Here is a 19,313-nt window from a genome sequence, read left to right on the forward strand (position 1 = left end):
AATGAGTTGGTGGCAGCGAATCTTCGCGGACGTCTCATAAAAAAGTTTTATTGCGGTGTCCCTCAGAACTCATTACTGGATCAACTAAAATCAAAAAACCAAATTGATTTCATCAGCTAATAAAGTTTCGCAGGTAACAACGTCGAATTTTTTTTTTTTTCAAATTTTTTAAAGCGCTTTGAAGTCAAAACACCGATTTTTCATAAAAAAAACTTGAAAACTTTGTTGTTTTAAAATATGACAAAATTAAAAAAAAAAAAACTCGACCTCATTACCTCGTGAATAAAGTAAAGAAACAAAAAAACCAAATTTGAAAAGAATCGGTGTGAATTCGGTAGATATGAATCTACAGTGGACACCGACCGTAAAAAAGGCAAGTGTGAGAAAAACGCGTTTAAAGATTTTCGGCAGCGTGAAATCCGGTTGGAGAGGTAGATACTTAATCCTTTGTGTCTTTGTCAATTTTACTCTAATGCACTTCAAACTTTCACACAATAATCTTAAGATGTTATAGAATAATTTAAAAAAAAAAAATGAAAAAAAATACCATACTACCCCCTTAAGTTAAGTTAAGTTCAGATAACTTAAGTCAATTCTACACTAACTGAGTTCTAAGGGTTTCAATCCCGTTGAACAACTGCAACCCAGCGGTGGTTTTAGTAAAAATAAATAGTGCATATTTAAGCGGCTCAACTATTTGGGAAATGTTTTATGTGTCCATATGTATATTTTTCTAAAATATTAATATTTTGCTTAATTGATAATCTTTGTTCCTTTAAATAGTTTTACAGCGTTAGAAACTCTTAATTTAAAGGAAAAGCATTGAGAGGCTAATAAGAGAGCAAATTACTAACGCATACAAAAGAAGAACCCGCCGACGTTTTTACTCCGGTATCTCTTTGGTTTTACCTTCTTTATTATTATTATTATTTTTACAGCTGTATGAATAGGCGCATTTGTAATTCAGTATTTGTTGTAGGTCCCAAACCGTGTTCCTCTTTTTTTTCCTTTTTTGCAAATTAATATACAGATCGGATATGTAAATGTCCGCACATAACTTAGCCTAGTAATAATTACATATTTACGCTACAAAATTATATTTGCCATCCTACCGTAATTATTAAAATGATACTACATACACATGCTTTAAAACATATTTATATGACCTCTTTTGAATAGAAATGCACAATAATGCCATTGCATTCCATCAAATTGATTTATCTTCGAGCCTTGCCAAAGTTGCCCGGACCCATGTTGTTGCCGTATACCGCAGTTGTAACTCCGTTTCCGTAAATCGCTTGAGGCGGCTGAATGCCAGCTCCACCGCCATTGTTTGCGTGCATGTGTTTTCGATCCATTTCCCTTTCTTCGCTAGCACTCAAGTCAAGTCCTGCTACCATTTGGGCAATTTCGCGTTCCTTCTTCATGTCAGGTGGATTAAACTGTAGACTAGCTAATGAGCCATGACTACGGCTGCGGTGCTCTTGGCGTATAGAATAACTGAAGGCTCTTTCGTTTAGATGACCTTTTCGTCGGTAGATGCCTGTACCGCCTGGTGATTCTGTGCCCGAATTGAGTGCGTCATCGAGTCCATTGCCCATGGACACTGCCAACTTGCGATTCGACATCGCTAGTGGACGCGGTTCGCCGATTAGGGATTGCGCCATAGCAGGTTGCGATTGCGGCGATGCACCCATGGGCTGATGGAATGCATAAACAGGTGGCACAATGGGTAATCCAACAGGTATGCCACTGCTCTTTTTATCCTTCTTTTTCTTTGTGGTGCGCGTGGATTGCAGCGTTGCATATTGTTGTGGCATTATGACGGGCATTTGCATGGGCATGCCCATATGTGGTGGATGCATCATTTGTGGCGGAGGTGGCATGCCAGGGTAATGATTGTGCGCAGGTGGGCCCAGAGGACCACCATGGAAACCTCGATGACTGATTGTGTGATAGTTTCGTGAGCCTTGTGGCGATGGATATGCTCCAGATCCAACTACTGGACCATAAATGCCATTTCCTGGAACACCAGCATAAACTCCGTGCCGCTGCAATGTTACTGGATGAATGGGCTTCGGACGTATTAGTGTCCCGGAGAGGCTTTGGCTACCAGGCGTTTTTGATGCTCCCTTATCTTTACGTTTTTTATAAGCTTCCTCTCGCATCGGTGGAGGAGGTACATCGATGGGTGTGCTTATTTGACGAGCTCTCACAGGTCGTCCCAAAGTGGATGTGTTGCCCGAAAACACTTCATATGGACTTTCTACTGCTATAGCATCAAGTTGATCTTGCGAACCATTCCAGACTTTGTGGTTCTCATCTCCATTGTATATAGAAGTCTCGCCGTCATCCACGGTTACATTCAAATCGGCGCTACTTCCATAAACTGTTGAATAAATCAAAAAGAGAAGAAAAATCTTGCTTTAGAAAATATAATTTAAAAGGGGTTTATGTGTACATATAAATAAATAAAGAAAAATGCAACTTATTTGATACGAAAAGCTCTATCAATCCTGCACAGCTATCCTTTAAATAAATAATTGGCACCTACACCGTTTCTGGGTGTTTGGCCAAAATCCTCCTATTTGTGGTGTACCTACAGTTTTAAGCCGACTCCGAACGCCAAATGGTTTTTGGTTTTAGGAGCTTTTTCATGACATAAATACACTCGGAGGTTTGCCGTTGCCTGCCGAGGAGCGACCGTTATTAGAAAAAAATGTTTCTATCATTTTGGTGTTTCATGCACGGAGATTCGAAACAACGCACGGATGGTAGTCTCCCACCAACCCAATAAAATGGTAATACAGAGCAGAAACGCTGTTGGAATGCATTCTTTCATTATAATCGGGTAGATAATTTCATCGTATTTATTTTTTGATATCCGCTGCTGCTCTAAGGCAAATTGTGATTTCTTGTTGGAACCAAATGTCGTGTCGATGCTTAGCAGTTTAATTTTTGGAAACAAAAACCTAGTCAGCATGGCTCGATAGCGCTCACCATTCACCGTACCAGCAGCTCCTTTCCCATTTCGAAATAAATAAGGACGGATGTTGCCACCAATGTTAATTTTCCCAATCCGAAAGCGTTGTTAGGCGTTAAATGATTCAAGATGAATTGCCAAATCTAACTAAACAGAAGTGTCAACACCATCTGTCATTCTTAGGTGTGAAACCATAGTTGGGAAAAATTTAGTATAATGTCACCTGCTTTGAAAAAAAAGGTTTAAATGGGGGGAGAGGAGTGTATCCCCATCTTAAAACTGAAAACCGTACCCTCCGGAGGCTTAAAGTGTTTAAGTAACTTAATGTTAAAGTTGTGTAGATTAGCAAAAAGTTGGTGTTGCCATACACCTGAAATAAAAACGAAGTTCGTATGCAGAGATGTTCAGTGGAGGGTTGATTGTAAATCTGCAGTATTTTTTGCTGTAATTTAAAATTGAGAAACATTTTTGAAAATATAAACATACAAAAAAAGTGTTGCAGTAGGAAATTTAAAATAATTGTCTGGATTATATTATGCCCGTATTTAACTTCTATGAGTTAAACAAAACAATGATATTAAAGGTATCGCAAAAAATAATAAAGTAATTAAAAACCGAAAAGTATGGTTTATAAGTATATTGTATTGCTTCGATCAGTTTTATTATACAAACGGGTCCTCATGCTTTTTATAAACAGATTTTCTCCACAAAAATTCCTTTATCATTGGTTGTAGTTGTCTTTGTTAAGAAACTCGTTTCGTTTCAAAAAAATAATCCTCATCAATCCAACTCCGGCTACGCAATACACAGTATTTTTGCGTAGAACTCTTTCCGTGTTAAAAACATTGAACCCAAAATTAAAACGTCATATACGTGTGTGCAGTAAGGAGGCACAATAACCCCCATCCCCGTCATTAATACTAAACTGAAATACTTAATTTTTGTTCATATTTTTGTTTTTATTTGTAGACATCCAGCAACACTATACTGTTGTCATTTCAATCTTCTTTTTATTCGCGCTTAAAATTGGAAATTGATTATATGGATAAATACATTTGCATTAAATTTTAATGAAAATAATTCGAATACAAGTATAAAAATAAGTAAAAACACGCGTGTGAGTGTATACTTAGTGAATTTTAGTGAAGTGTAAAAAAATATATAGTGTAATGTGCCAAACTGAAGTCTCCGAGGGCACTTTGAAAGCAAATAATTACGAAACTATTATTTCCCGAATAAATGGGAGTTATAAAGATTGTTACTTAACATCTCTACCAAATTTCATTAATTAAGACATTATAGTTTACCAAAAATTGCCCAAGTTACATTATTGCGAATCCCAGCCCCATAGCTATCGACATCGATAGTTCTCATGCAGATAAAAAAACCCTCGATATATTCCATGCAAAATTTTCTTTTTAAGGTATTATAGGTTTTCAATAGATTGGTGCCATTCACCCTCTGCTTCTTGTAATTTATATCAATTTTTGTGTTTTTTCAGCTAATTATTTTACATTTATATTCAACATAATTTTGCCGATGCCGGTCCTCGTTGCTCATACGCCCGGGCTGCTCGAAAACACGGGAACAAAGTCTAGAGCTGTGGTGTGTTTGCGTACCTGTTTGTTTAAGTTTAAGAGAATTAAATCTAGATAGATAAGTGCACGACATTATCGGATGATAAATTTGAATTCATCAATCACTTAGGTATGCCAATTTTGGTCTTACTGTGTAAACAAAACAAAGGCCTAGCGCACATTCACACACATTTCAAAGGAAGTCTGCGCACTTGCCTCACCGCACATATACACGCACTTATCTATTTACATGCTGTAGCTGCGCGGTAGATATTTCCTTTTCGTCACCATTCACTTTCGCATCCAAAAATCATAACAAAGAGAGCAAGAATAAAATATAATAACGAATTTATTTATCTCGTTAGAAGAAGAGAGCAAAACAAAACAAATAAGAATTACATATATGTATCAGTATTTGTATGGATATGTAATGGTACGTATGAATATATGTTTGTATATTTGCAGTTTTCGTATATCTTTGATTCTCCACCTTCCCGTTTGAGTAAAGCTTTTACACTTTGCATGCGCAGTGATGCGGTCAATATGAACATTTTAATAACTTCCCACGCAAACATTTCAGGAATGAATAGACTGATTTTTTATTTGTTTATTTGGAGCCAATGTACTTATCGAGCTCACCCATTTAATACTTATATATATTTCACCTCTGTAGCTATTGAAGATGAGGAAGTTTATTCAGGTGAACAGGCAAATAAAGACGTCTTAATTAAAAAGTGAAGAAGGCTAAATTCAGTCCGGACCAAACTTTATATACCCGTGCACATTTTAGTAAAATGCAATTTTTGTTGGCTGTTAATATTTCGAATCAAATAAACTCATAGACAAGGAAAGTTGTAGGTTTTAAGATCACAAAGACAGAGGGAATTTTGGTCTTAACATATAAAAAGTGTACGTGATTTTCATCTGATCCCAGTAATACAGGGTGCATACAATACTTGAGGACAAGCATACTTATATATTATATATATATATAACGGATATAACTTCCCTAAACCATCATTAATAGCGAGTTATCCAATTTTAAACAAAATTAAACACCCTGAAACGCCTGCGATGAATTTTTGACACAGAAATGACAATTGGCTATGTTCCAATTTTACAGAGGTTCTTGTTATGCACACGAAGTTGCAGGCCACTGTTGTGGTTTAAGGTATTGTGTACTGTGTTGTGTATTAGGGTGGAATGGCTTGCCCTTTGTTGCTCACAATACCAATACCTGGTCTCATACTCCACGATAATGACGTCGGGTAATGATATCGATAGCATGTGCTCCAAAGTGAACAACTACCTCACCGACCTTTCTCGCTTTTTCACTGCGAGGTGTCTTCAACTTTCCCCCACTAAGTTCACAGTGACATTCTTTATCACCTGGACAAAGGAGGTCAAACTGCCCCTTAAGGTAAAAGTCGATGGCACACCAATTCCGACAATAAACAATCCCAATATTTTGGGTGGAAGCTTCGACAGTTTGTCAAAGCCCTTCTCTGCGCACACAACCGCAATTACCAGGCATGTCAAAAAACTGCCATTCGGACAGCGACGGGTTGCCTCTTGATGTCCCCAATACAACACCTGCACGGCGAGGCCAGTATGCTACCTGTTAAGGAGCATAAGAAACTGTTCAGCAGACATCTGCTAGAGCCAGAACCGCCTCCCAGGCACGTCAGACACAGACATCTACTGGACCAGACAGTGTTTAGGCAGACATTAAACGACATTCACCGGGAGACTATTACCTCCTTCATAAGCTCCCGTCCAATGAGTGCCGTAATCGGAGTCCAAACCCCCACCCATAGCAGATGAAGAGCTCCAGTTTCTCCGTGAGACCCGCGTAACACTGGCACAATTACGTTCTAGATATTGTAGCAGGTTAAACTCCTACTTATCCAGAATTGACCCCGACATACCAAACGAATGTCCGGCATGTGAAGGCACCCCTCACGATACTAGCCACCTTTTCACATGCTCTTTAAAACCTACTCATCTAACACCCCTCTCCCTCTGGACCCAACCTGTCGAAACAGCTAGTTTCCTGGGCCTACCTTTAGATGAGCCAGACGAAGACGACCGGTAATATACTCTACACTGACGGGGCCTCTATTACTGCTACAACAACAACAACAACCACTCTTATTTTATCGAAGATATCGAGTGAATTTTGCTGCGTATATCGAGGTTCTAGAGACAGTAGTGAAACCCTGGATCGATAGTGTATACGGTGACAGTTCATACATTTTTCAGCAAGACTCTGCTCCTTCACTGGCGACACAAGATTCGATGGCTGAAAATTTCCATGACCACATAACACCGGACTTATAGCCGTCTAACTCCCCAGACCAGGCGACTAGATTACTACTAAAGCGTGAAACAAATAATCACCTTCATAACACCATTTCTTCTCTGAATTATTATCTTGTTGGCCTTTATCTTTCGACTACTACAAATTTTACGCAGGCATCTTGGCTAACGTGCCTATAAAATACAAACAAAAATAAGCCAAATGACCATCATTTGCGTAGCATTTTTGCTGTTTGAGCTCACTTGGATTTATTATAATAATATAGTTAGATTTATTAGGAAAAGTAGTCAAAAACTGGACTCATCGAATGGCTTTGAATTATCATTTAAAGCTCTTCAGTTCTTAAAGGGTTAGGGGTAGTCAGAATTTTCAAAAAATTGGAATTTTGCATTTTATAAAGTATAATCTCTTAAAAATATTGTGTGAAAATTTGAAGTGAATCTGCCAAATACTTTTCGAGTTATTGAACAATTAACAAACGGTGCTCGGGCGCTCCTGAGCATTCGAGAGCAAGTGCCCGGCAGCAGCTGCAGATGCTGCACGTAAGAATGCTACATAGGCAACAGCAAATCCATATTTTGGAAGCTGCTATGATGGCTGAAGAACCACATATTATATGGCCCAGGAATAGATGGCACAGAGTAAGTAATTAAATAATTCGTATAACTCTACATAAATCGATAGCAAAACTTTAAATGCGTTTTTCTCAAAACTATGTACTTTGAACTGGTGATCAATGCAACTTAAAAACCGTTTGGTAGATTTCAATAAAATGTATACTACTTTTGAAAAACGTAAAAAACTCGTGCCTGAACGAAGGGCTTTTTTCAAAATTTCGATTTTTTTTTAACAATTAATTGTCGGTTTTTTTCTAGAAAATCTGAAAATTATTTCCTGAGGCCGCCATATTGATAATTTTGAAAAAAAAAGCTGCGATCAAGCTTAAGATTATCTATTAATAAAACTAATGCAATTGTCTGATTGATTTTAGATGAAACTCCAAGGACTTGTAATGACCATCGCAAGGGACTTCTGGGGAAACGGGCTCCACACAAACAGCGATGACTTTTACAATTATTAATTTTTTTGTTTTTGAAACTTTGCGTAAGTCAAGTCGAAATATAATGTATTAATGCTATGTTTTTATTTTGTAAAATAAACCAATTGACTAGCAAACAAAATTATTGAAAATCATAATTTTTTCGGGCCTCTGACTACCCCTAACCCAAGTTTCATTCAAATATGTACTTACATATATATTAATTTTTGTTCGAGTTATCGTGCGCTCAAGCGGGCGGCCGATCGACAGCCAGACATGGCTCAACCGACTCCGCTCTCATAATTTTTAGCATTTTGGTAAGTTCATACACATAAGTCTCTATCTGTCTCTATTCCTTCATGCTGTTACAAACAACCGTTATTTGCGCAAAAGTATAGTAGTCTGTGCACAAGTGCGCGCAGGTAGGTATAAATATTAGTATGTAGATGCATAAATACCAAATGTGAATACTAAATACGAATGTTAATCAAAATGTATGTATGTAATGTGTGTAGATATGTCCAAACGTACAAAAGAAAGTTGGAATGATTTTAACAATAATTGTCCACATTCAGCATGAGGCCTCGCACATCACAAGTCACACGTTCAAATTTTTTTGCGGAGCCATTAACATACTTTACATACCCGTATACTGGTAGGAAATCGTATAAATTTACTTCTCATTGACACTTATTTCAATATATTCATACATACATATTGTTGGTGGAAGATGGCTACAGTTGATGATGTTGATAAAATTTGTGGATTACTTTCGGATGATTTTGATAATCGAAATAAAAGGCAAAAGAGAAGAAAAATTGAAAATAAATTTATTTCGAAAAAGCAAAATACAGTAGAAAAAGGGTTGAGTCGTTTGAGTCATTGAGGGTTGAATTGAGTCATTGAGTACTCTGTAGAGTGATGAATACATAATTTATTTTGCACATTAATATTTGAATAAAAACATTTTATAACAGCGTCATAATCTGTCACAGCCTTTGACAAAGCGAGGGAATGAGCTCACGTGCACATTATATTTGTTTTTATTATTATATATTAATTAAATACATTTTAAAGCGATAATTTGCATTTGAAATTAAAGAAATTTTGATCTTGGTTTGTTTTGTTTACACCCGTTTGCTCAGTACCCCACTGTTTCTGCGCTTCTGCAGCGTCAAACATCGTTTAAGCCAGCATTGTTTTGCTCTGCTCAATCCAAGCATTTACTAAATGCTGATATTGCCCCCTCCGATCCAATTTTATTCGTATTTAGCGTCACGTCGTTAGTTCCTTCACCGACTGTTTCGTCGTCTTCATTACAGTATTTTAGGTTTAAAGCTGTGGGTTCGAAATGAGGTTCAACAATCCATTGCTCAATTTCAGATTGGGAGACTTGCTGCAATAGTTCTACTTCTCGAAGCAAAGTTGCAATGAATTGAATATTGAATGCATCATCAGTTATCTGTAACCGTAACCTCGAAAGAGGAATGATACAGTCACAATCCCAGTCAGACGCTTTTTCAAAAATTTTTAGAAACGATGACTGAATTGCAATTACAGTGAGAGAGAGCATCCCACGTACGAGCTAAAAAGCATATTGCATTTTTCACGTCGATATTTTGCGGTGACTCATCGATAGGCTCTCCACGAGCAACAATGTGACTTAAGAGGGTTTTTTTGTAGATCAATTTAGTAAGCCTTATAACGTTTTGATCCATGGACTGTATTAGAGCCGTACAGTTGGGATTTGATTTGACCATCTTAGCTCTTTAGCTTGCCTTCTATGGGATGTCATGGATCAGTAAGAAGAAGTGCGAAGGAGTTCTTTAAAAAAAAAATAAATAATTAGCGCGTACACTTCTGTTAGGTGTTTGGCCGAGCTCCTCCTCCTATTTGTGGTGTGCGTCTTGATGTTGTTCCACAAATGGAGGGACCTACAGTTTCAAGCCGATTCCGAACGGCAGATATTTTTATGAGGAGCTTTTTCATGGCAGAAATACACTCGGAGGTTTGCCATTGCCTGCCGAGGGGCGACCGCTATTAGAAAAATGTTTTTATTAATTTTGCTTTCACCGAGATTCGAACTAACGACCTCTCTGTGAATTCCGAATGGTAATCACGCACCAACCCGTTCGGCTACGGCGGCCGGAGTTCTTTTACCTATTTATTTAAGCAATTTCTGATTAAAACAGTATTCTTTGTTTTGAGAAAAAACGAACGTAAGAGTACCTCTGGAACAAATGTTCTGTGAAACCATTTTTCAAACGAAGCTAAGGTCATCCAAGCACTTTTATGTCCTTTGTAGAAACAGGTACAGTGCACTCGCGGTAACTCGAATAGCCGCTAACTCGAACACATTTTTTCCCCTATTGACTTCTTTGTAACTCGAACAATAAAAAAGCGCTATAACTCGAACAAAAAAACAAATTTATTTGTACACACATTCTTTTCAAACATGTACATTTTGTACATAGATACATATGTAATAGTATATGTATATAAATTATATGTATACTAGTGTATTGTCCATATGAATATTTCGGCGTTAATATCCCGTTAGTTTTCTGGGAACAAAATCTTGCATTGACCAAATTGCTTTAAATTTGTCATTTGTAGTGTATCAGTGCACGTGAGTAATGGATCGTAAAAGGTTGAAGTGTTTAACATTAAAAGAGAGGGCTGAAGTCCTTAACAAAATTAAACGTGGACGTAGTGTTACTTCTCTAGCGAAGGAATATGGGGTAGCCAAGTCCACCATAAGTCTTATAAAAAAGAAAGATAAGGCAATTTATGGTTTGCACTAACGCTACCGGCAACCATAAGCTTAAACTTCTCGTTATTGACAAAGTAAGAAATCCTCGTGTTTTCAAAAATTTTAACTGTCCGGTGGAGTACAAAAATTCCAAATCAGCCTGGATGACTTCGGCGATTTTCAAAGACTGGTTTCATAATTCGTTCGTGCCGCAGGTAAAATCCAGATTCATTAAAACAATTTTTTTAACCAAGTTAAATGACTTTAATATTTAGGTAAGAAAATATTTGAAAGATGGGGGACTACCGGAGAAGGCTCTTCTTCTAATTGATAATGCCCAATCACATCCCAACGAAATCGAATTAAAGTCCGAGGATGGTTTAATTTTAACTATGTTTATGCCGCCGAATGCGACACCATTGATCCAGCCAATGGACCAAAATGTAATTCGTATAACGAAACTATACTACAGAAATTTTCTACTGGCTTCCATTTTCAACAATCGATCGAAAAATCGATATCGATGACTGTTTTTTTAACATAGCACACTCAATTGATAAGTCGAACAAATTCGATAAATCGAACAGCGCCTGTTTTAATTAGTTCGAGTTATCGCGAGTGCACTGTATATCAGTAAAATTTTGTAATGAACGCGGATTCGCCGATTTCCCAATAACCATTATTTTTACTTTATGATTTCCAGCAGCAGTTTTACAAGCAAGAACGTTATTCTCTCCTTACTGATTTTATGCCCTGGAGTCAGGCCCGACGAGAGGGGGGAGGATCGGGGACTTTTTACCCCGGGCCCGGAGTTCTCAGAGGGGCCCGGACTCGAGTGTAATTCCGAATTATATGAAGTAGACATAATTGGAAAGGGCCCGCATTTGCAATTTTCCCCCGGGGCCTGGGTATGCTCTCTACGGCCCTGCCTGGAGTCGAGATCTCTTTCCATATATTCATGCATAGAGTTTTATTAGGTAAGAGCTTCCACAAATATATATATCTGCTCTTTTGTAAAACTCCAATCCATAATTGTTTTATAAAATTTATCTAAAAATGGGTTGATGGAGTCACTCTGATTTTTAAATTTTTCTCCGCAAATTTTTAGCCCTCGTATTCTGTGCCTCTTTTTAAAGTTTGCGACCAGCCATTGCTAGCACCTCTAGGCTTTTCCTGATTTTTGGCATGTATTAACTTGGCTTTCTCTTTTAGCATATCACTTGTAATCGGTGGGTTATTGGCCCTTTAATCCGCGAACCAATTGACCAACGCCTTTTCCATTTTTGGACACTCGGAAATCTTAAAAGTTTTCCTTTCAGCTGGACCGGATTCAGATTGCGTAACAGACTTCCTTATAATCTGTTAAATTGTTTTAAGTTTAGTTTTTGTTACTCTATGCACGTGAAAGTTTTAGCTAATGCATTAATGAAAATTCTCGCATTTAATTTGTTCAGAATGTCCGCTTTTTCTTTTCTTGTAAGCAGCGTAAATTTTCTTTTTGTCATAACGAGGCCATACTACGGAAAAATTAGCGCAAGACTGTGATTTCGTCAGCAAATAAATTAGGCGACAGTTCTCCTTAATTCATTCAGCTGATTTAATTAAAAAAATTTCATTACCAGATTGACATCTATGATACTTTCCCGAGCTCTGTTCTAAAAAAAATACAACGTAAAAGTAGCAAAAGAGAAATACAAAAAAATGTCTGCAAATATCGAGTTTCTACTGTAGTAGAATTCAATAAAACTTACCTACAAGGTTATCTGGCATAGAGCTAATAAAAAACTAACCTCAGCAATGAATTTCTACTACCAAAAATTCCTTGTGTAAGCGTTTTCTGGAATAAGTCTTAAAAACTTAACCTAATTAAGCAATAAGTGGCGTACCAGGATTTAATCAAGGGCATCCTCGTTTGAGCTAAATTCGAAAAAATCCTTTAACTCAGTGCCATTATTGGCATCTAAAACCATCACTAGCAACTGGTTTCACTCAATAGCGAGCCAATTGGTTTTATTTTTGCGCATAGTGCAATGAATCGCATTCTTAAAAGTGAAACTTATATGTAGTAGTTGGAATGAATTAAAATTTTACGAAATCTTCAGCTGAAACTTTTGGTTAATGACCATCAAAAAATTAAATATATTTGGGAAGATCTGTACACTTTTATATTTCCCTGAAGGTGCGGTAAAATATGTAAGTGTGTGTGCGTGTTTATGCTCGCACATGTGTATGTAGGTATGTGAAGACATTTGTGAGGGCTTTTGAGTTTAGTTGATTTACATGACAATTAACATACAAACGTTTATATGTTTTTGATTTTCGTTACTACTTTTCTCCTCAGACATAACAACGGCAATGCTTTCATCCAAAAACAAACAAAAAGCGTTGGTATGCACCGTCAATATTTAAATAAGTGGAAAGTGAAGATAAAATGTTGATACTTTTTTACGTTACGTTTGTTTGCATGCACTGCCGCCATGGAGAAAAACCTGAACTAGTGAACAAGTGAAACTACTGGCTTAGAACTACCACTGGCAAGTCGGATGCTGCAATTTTATGATTTTCGTATACAATTAAATTAATTAAATATTAAATTAAATGAAACTTTAATAAATTAGCTAAGTAAATGAAATAATTGAACTTATTAGAATACGCACACACGCACATGCATGCATACACATATTTTGATACTCTTATTTACACTCACCCGTTTCGCATTGCTTACCTTTCGCCTATGTACGCCAGTTCGTTCACTTCGTTTCTACATCTATGTACTTACCTCTCTTGCTACTTCTATTTACCTATTCTATCTGCTTACTTACCTACTCCACCTCACCATTTACTGTTCTTTCGTTTCCCCTAATCTTCTTATTCTTTGAATTAAGCCACTAGTTTTGAGCAGTAATCTAAGAATATGAAATAATAATAAAAATACTTGAATTGTTACCATCATCATGAGCTGGTGACGATTTCTTGAGTTCACAACCCGCGCAAAAACAATAATTTTATTTCGCGGCAAGCAGTGACAAGTTTCCACTACTCTTTCGCCAGTTGCGGACTATTTCTCATTATTTTGTCTTCACAGTGGAATTCTTCATTTCTCATTACGGAATTCATTAAATGTAGAGTTGTGTATAACCATTTGAGTTATAACCTGGTAAACAATCATTTAAAAATATTATATGAATAAAACAGTAAAGCAGGCTAAATTTGGCCCGGATGTGTCTCATTTACCAGCGCACATTTAAAAAAATTTAATTTGGGCTGGCTGTTAATTTTTAAAATCGCACAAACTCATAGCTAATGATTTAACTCTCTTGTAACATCAGAAATCTCAGATGCAGAAGGACTTGTCTTCACTAGGTGTGTCCAACTGGCGCCGTTAGCACGAGAAAGAAACGATGCACTTTTCTAAATTCGGCCAAAAGCGCTAAGCGGTTATCGCGCCAATCAAGAAGAAGAAGAAAACCATTAGAAAGACGGATGGAAATTCAGTCTTAACACATAAAAATCATGAATTATAAAATTATGAATGCCACAAGAACTGGATGTGGGATTTCCTGTGGCCTGCAGAGACGGCTTCAACTACGATATTTGCTACTATCACATACTTTTTCCGACATGGCAATGCAACTGCAATTGGTACAGGAAGCCGCCGCTAAAGTTGGGATGCTTTTCAACATCTCTAAAACCAAAGTGATGTGTACGCCTCGATTCCTGATCGATGGTACCCAGCTGGAAGAAGTGTAATCTTTTTCTCTTAGTGTCAGGTAGCTTGAGCGAAGACATCATAAAACGCATTAGGAAAGCTCTAGAAACATTTGGCTTCCTACACATTTCGCAACGCACAAAGCTGTGGATCTTTGATTACATTGCCAAATCATTTTTACTCTATGACACTGAAACGAGGAATGCAAAAGCGGGCAATATAAATGCACTGCAAGTTTTCACTAATCGATGCACTCGCAAATTCCTGTGGAGAATTACTCAGCAAACCTCTATACTCCTAAAGATTTATAGAAGAAACGGTCACGTCATTCATAGACAATGTGATGACTTCACAAGAGCCCCTTTGAGTGAAATACTCAAGGCAGCCGTAGACAAAGAAGGCCATCAAACAATTGAAGACCATTGTTGGATTTGGAATTAACTTAGAACCGTAAATTTAACCTTGAATGAAGGTAAGAGAACAGATCTGAATGAAAGGAATTTATTGTGGCCCTTTGTTCTTCGTTGGAACCATAAGAAATAATAAGAATAAAAATAAATAAAAATCGGGCATGGCTTTTATCAACGCGGTTTGAGCGCACGGACGAAAATACATGTTTATATCGACTCCTCTCATCATGAGCATTTTGGTATATTCATACACATAAAGCTATATCTATCTCGATTCCTTTATGGTGTTACATACAACCGTTATGTGACCAATGCTTCACCAAGGCAGGCTTTCCCCCACATATAAAATTATTGGAATTTTGTGCAGGTTCGGAACTACCGAGAAAGAGATGCGGAGTGTTCTAGACCCCATTTGTCGAATTTCAAAACATTTCCTTACCAATATTAGCTGTGTTTTATAAGGTGGGGAAAAATTAATCATGCAATTTTGTTTTTGAATAACTTTTTTACATTTTTGAAGTGAAAACTTCTTTAGAATCGTTGGGAGTGATTTGAGAAAAAGTGAAACGAAAAAAGCGACACTCTTGGCTACGAAGCGTTATATTATATGTTGATATAAACGTAGCGACGAACTAAATAACTTTAAGGCCAGCGCCGACAGCATGGCGCGGTAGCTAAGCGACTAGCAATGTGAGCTTCCGATCCAAAATCCTTGGTTCGAATCACAAGAAAAAAATTTTTTTTATACAGTTAATTTATTTTATTTTATGATATGTTTATGAGGAGCTTTTTTTCATGGCAGAAATACACTCGGTGTTTTGCCATTGCCTGCTGAGGGGTGAGCGCTATTAGAAAAATAGTTTTCCTTAATTTTGGTGTTTTCACCGAGATTCGAACTCACGTTCTCTCTGTGAATTCTGAATAGTAGTCACGCACCAACCCATTCGGCTACGGCGTTTGTTTAATTTTACTGATGCAAAAATGAGGAAAAATATATGAATAAAGTTTGCTTACTGTTTACACATTTTCCAAAGGTGACGGAGAACCAAAAAAAAAGTCGATTTTCAAACAAATACGAGTGCATATGTGTAATTGTGTTAGAGTTTCGGTCACGCAGGTTTTGCTGGGGACGCTCATAATAGCAACCGCGTGTGTATTTTTATATTCGTAAATATTTTCATTTTTAAATATTTACCGCAATTATGCCGAAAATAATGCAGAAAAGTGTCGTGAATATCGACAGAAAAAAAAATCAATAAATAGCATCACGGAATTCATTCACGAAAATTTAATAAAGTATACACCAGAAGTATCGCGGATACTTAGAAAAGATTACGATAAAGTTCCAATGATTTTAAGTGGCGATTTTAACGTAAATTTTGCATTGGACACAGCGGTTCCTTCAATTGACTTTCTCAATACAACATTCAATTTAAAAATGTGTAACAATCGCACTGAATCGACAACACGATCAAAAACAACAATTGACGCGGTATTTCAAAGATATGTTGACAACATCGAAACCAAAGCATTTGTATCATATTTTATCTATCATAAACCACTCGTATCATTTGTTGAAATTTAAAACATTGAGGATGAATAATAATAAAATGAAGAAAATAAAATATGAACTTTATAGCAATATTATAATGAACCTATAATTATCCCGCCCCTATTGCTGCTTTCGTCTCATTCTCTCTCAGTTTGTTTTACGGAAGGTTTCACTTCTATCGCGTCTAACCGTTAGACTGGTATTTTTTTTTTTTACTTTCGGAGTGACGGAAATATTTATTTTGACCTTTACGCGCTCCACTTCTTGTCTGTTTGTTTGATTCAAAAGTGCCAAATATAATTGCGACCATTTGCAAAAATTATAAATCTTCCGATCATACTCAGCATCATTCATGGCGTTACAATGGTGGGGTTCGTCAAAGCTTCCTTCACAATTCACCTCAAAAGCGGGCGATCTTGAACATTTGCTTCGTAATTACGAATTCCCAAATCTTTGAGCTCATTTTTCACTGCGACTACCCATCAGTCTGCTTTTGGCTTTCACGCACATTGGCTTCCCTGTTATGGATTTCTTCACGGTACAGTCAGCAGGCGTACGGGTAACGTGGTTTAGCTACTTATCGTTGCGCTTTAACAAATCGCACAGCTGTCTCGTTCTGAGTAAGATCGTTTAATTCCAAGTTATAACGAATTCTATAAGTACAGTAATTCAGTCAATGGAGAAACCATTAGTTATACTTCCGCATAATCAACTGACATATTTGTTTATACTTTGAAATAGTCATTTGTTGCTTAGCAACCGTTAAATATGCTTCAGAAAGTGTGAAATACTTCTTCAACTGTGAATCAAGCCATGATTTGTGAGGTAAGTTAAAAAATAAAATCGAAAGCTTTTGGCGCGTAGTCATAGAGAAATTTAAAAAAAAGTTTTAACGATAAGAATTGTGTTTTATAATAAGGACTATTTTAACTCCGCCATGATCAACTTAAAATGCATTTTATCACAAAACAGAATTTTAATTTTAAATTGAGGAAAATATGACTTTAATATGGTAAAATAAAGCTCTAAGTAGTTGTTTTGTAGTCAAAGTTGTGAAAAATGAAAAGTACTATAATTGGCATGATCTTATTAAACAAAAATAAATACAAATGATTTAAAATGATTCATAATTTAAGTATTTAACGAGTTTTTGCGAAGTGCCTAACAAAAACGACAGCATACAACGAACGCCGCACACACGCATTCACACATACCGACACATACTTCCGCAAATATACACCTGACACAGGGTACACTGATTAAACTACTCAAATTTCTTTATAGTGCCGAGTAAATGTTTGCTTTTCATATGAAGAGCTCTGTTAGCTCTCATTTTAGCTAGAAACTAGTTTTAACAGGTCTATGATTGAATAAATGAATGAGTAAATGAAATTTTAAAAATTTATTTTAAGTTAGAATTCGGTTTTAACTAAAATGTGTTTAAACGTTAGACTTTGAACGCGGCCTTTTATTTTTGTATGGCTTGACAAAATCATGTTTTTGCTCTTCTATAAGAGTGGACAACTTTTGAGCGCTATGTTAGGTGCGATGAAAAGCATAATCCTTTAATGATGGACGCTGTACAATTTATTTCATTCATTCATTTTTAGAACAAAATGAAACATTTTAGTGACAATTTTGCTTTTTTTACTATATCAAAATTAGCTAGGTTTGTTTCAACTCTGCCACATGCTAATGCAGATGCCGAAAGAATTTTTTCTATAGTTACGGATATTCGTACGAAAAATATAAAAAAGCTAAGTCAAGAAAATTTAATTTTGATTTACATAATCTGCTCTGTTTTGCAAGACGAAAATGTAATTTGTTGAATTTTTTAGTACGAAAAAAATTACAGCTACGAAACTCTGCGCCCAGCATTAATTTTCCTTTTTTTAACTATGATGTACAATGTAAATCTTTTTTTTTTGGTGTTATTTCGGTGGTCTTAACGAAATAAACTAATGTAATCTGGAATAGCGACTTTTACTTATGCCAGTCTTTTTTAATACAGAACTGTTGTTATTTATGTATGTAAATTAATTGGAGTTTACTCATCACTTATTTATAAGTACATTTGACAACTGCTTATTCAGCAGGTGCTTTGTCAAGCCAGTAAGCTGCGAAAAATACTTATTACTTCGTACAAACATACAGACTTAATAAAGTCCAATATTAAAGTTAAATGGAATGTATTGCTTTTTTTGTTGTTTATATGTACAAATCTACACATAAAGGGTGTTTTTTTTAGAGGTTAGGTTTTCAAGTTGGCACTACTTTTTTCGTAGATGGTCTTTTTGACAGCTGTCACTTGATTTATGCTCAGTTTGGTTTGCCATTTCATAATGAATAGACTTACACCTGAACAACGTTTGCAAATCGTGCAAATTTATTACGAAAATAATGGTTCGGTTCGCGCGACGCATCGAAGAAAATTTTGTTCAGCGATGAAGCTCACTTTTGGTTGAATGGGTATGTCAATAAGCAAAATTGTCGCATTTGGAGTGAACATAATCCACACGTCATTGCTGAGACGCCGTTACATCCTCAAAAAGTCACTGTTTGGTGTGCTCTATGGGCAGAGGGAATCATTGGTCCATATTTCTTTAAAAATGAAGCCGGCCATAATGTTACAGTCAATGGAGAGCGCTATAGAGCCATGATTAATGACTTTTTCGTGCCTGAATTGGACGATGTTGATGTGGACGACCTTTGGTTCCAACAAGACGGCGCTACATGGCATACAGCCAACGCAACAATCGATTTATTGAAGGAAACTTTTGGTGAGCGCATTATCTCGCGCCGTGGACCTGTGGCGTGGCCTCCAAGATCGTGCGATATAACACCGCTGGACTATTTCTTGTGGGGCTATGTGAAGTCGCTTGTCTACGCAGATAAGACCGAGACGATTGACGTCTTGGAAGAGAATATTCGGCGCGTTATTGCTGACATATGGCCCCAATTGCTGCAAAAA

At 36.7% G+C, this 19,313-nt stretch overlaps 1 protein-coding gene across 6 annotated transcripts in view; it reads right to left on the minus strand.

Annotated features, from left to right (window-relative positions):
• Positions 1-564: 564 nt before the first annotated feature.
• The window catches only part of LOC129252976 (uncharacterized), a 28,546-nt gene continuing 9,797 nt past the window's right edge, over positions 565-19,313 (minus strand). For all 6 annotated transcript variants that reach the window (XM_054891185.1, XM_054891186.1, XM_054891184.1 and 3 more), the window contains one exon: positions 565-2,389. In XM_054891185.1, coding sequence (XP_054747160.1) covers positions 1,218-2,389 — 1,172 coding nt within the window. In that variant the 3' untranslated portion in view covers positions 565-1,217. The remainder of the gene's footprint in view (positions 2,390-19,313) is intronic.

This window comes from Anastrepha obliqua, chromosome 1, assembly GCF_027943255.1.
Source record: "Anastrepha obliqua isolate idAnaObli1 chromosome 1, idAnaObli1_1.0, whole genome shotgun sequence".
Taxonomy (NCBI): domain Eukaryota; kingdom Metazoa; phylum Arthropoda; class Insecta; order Diptera; family Tephritidae; genus Anastrepha; species Anastrepha obliqua.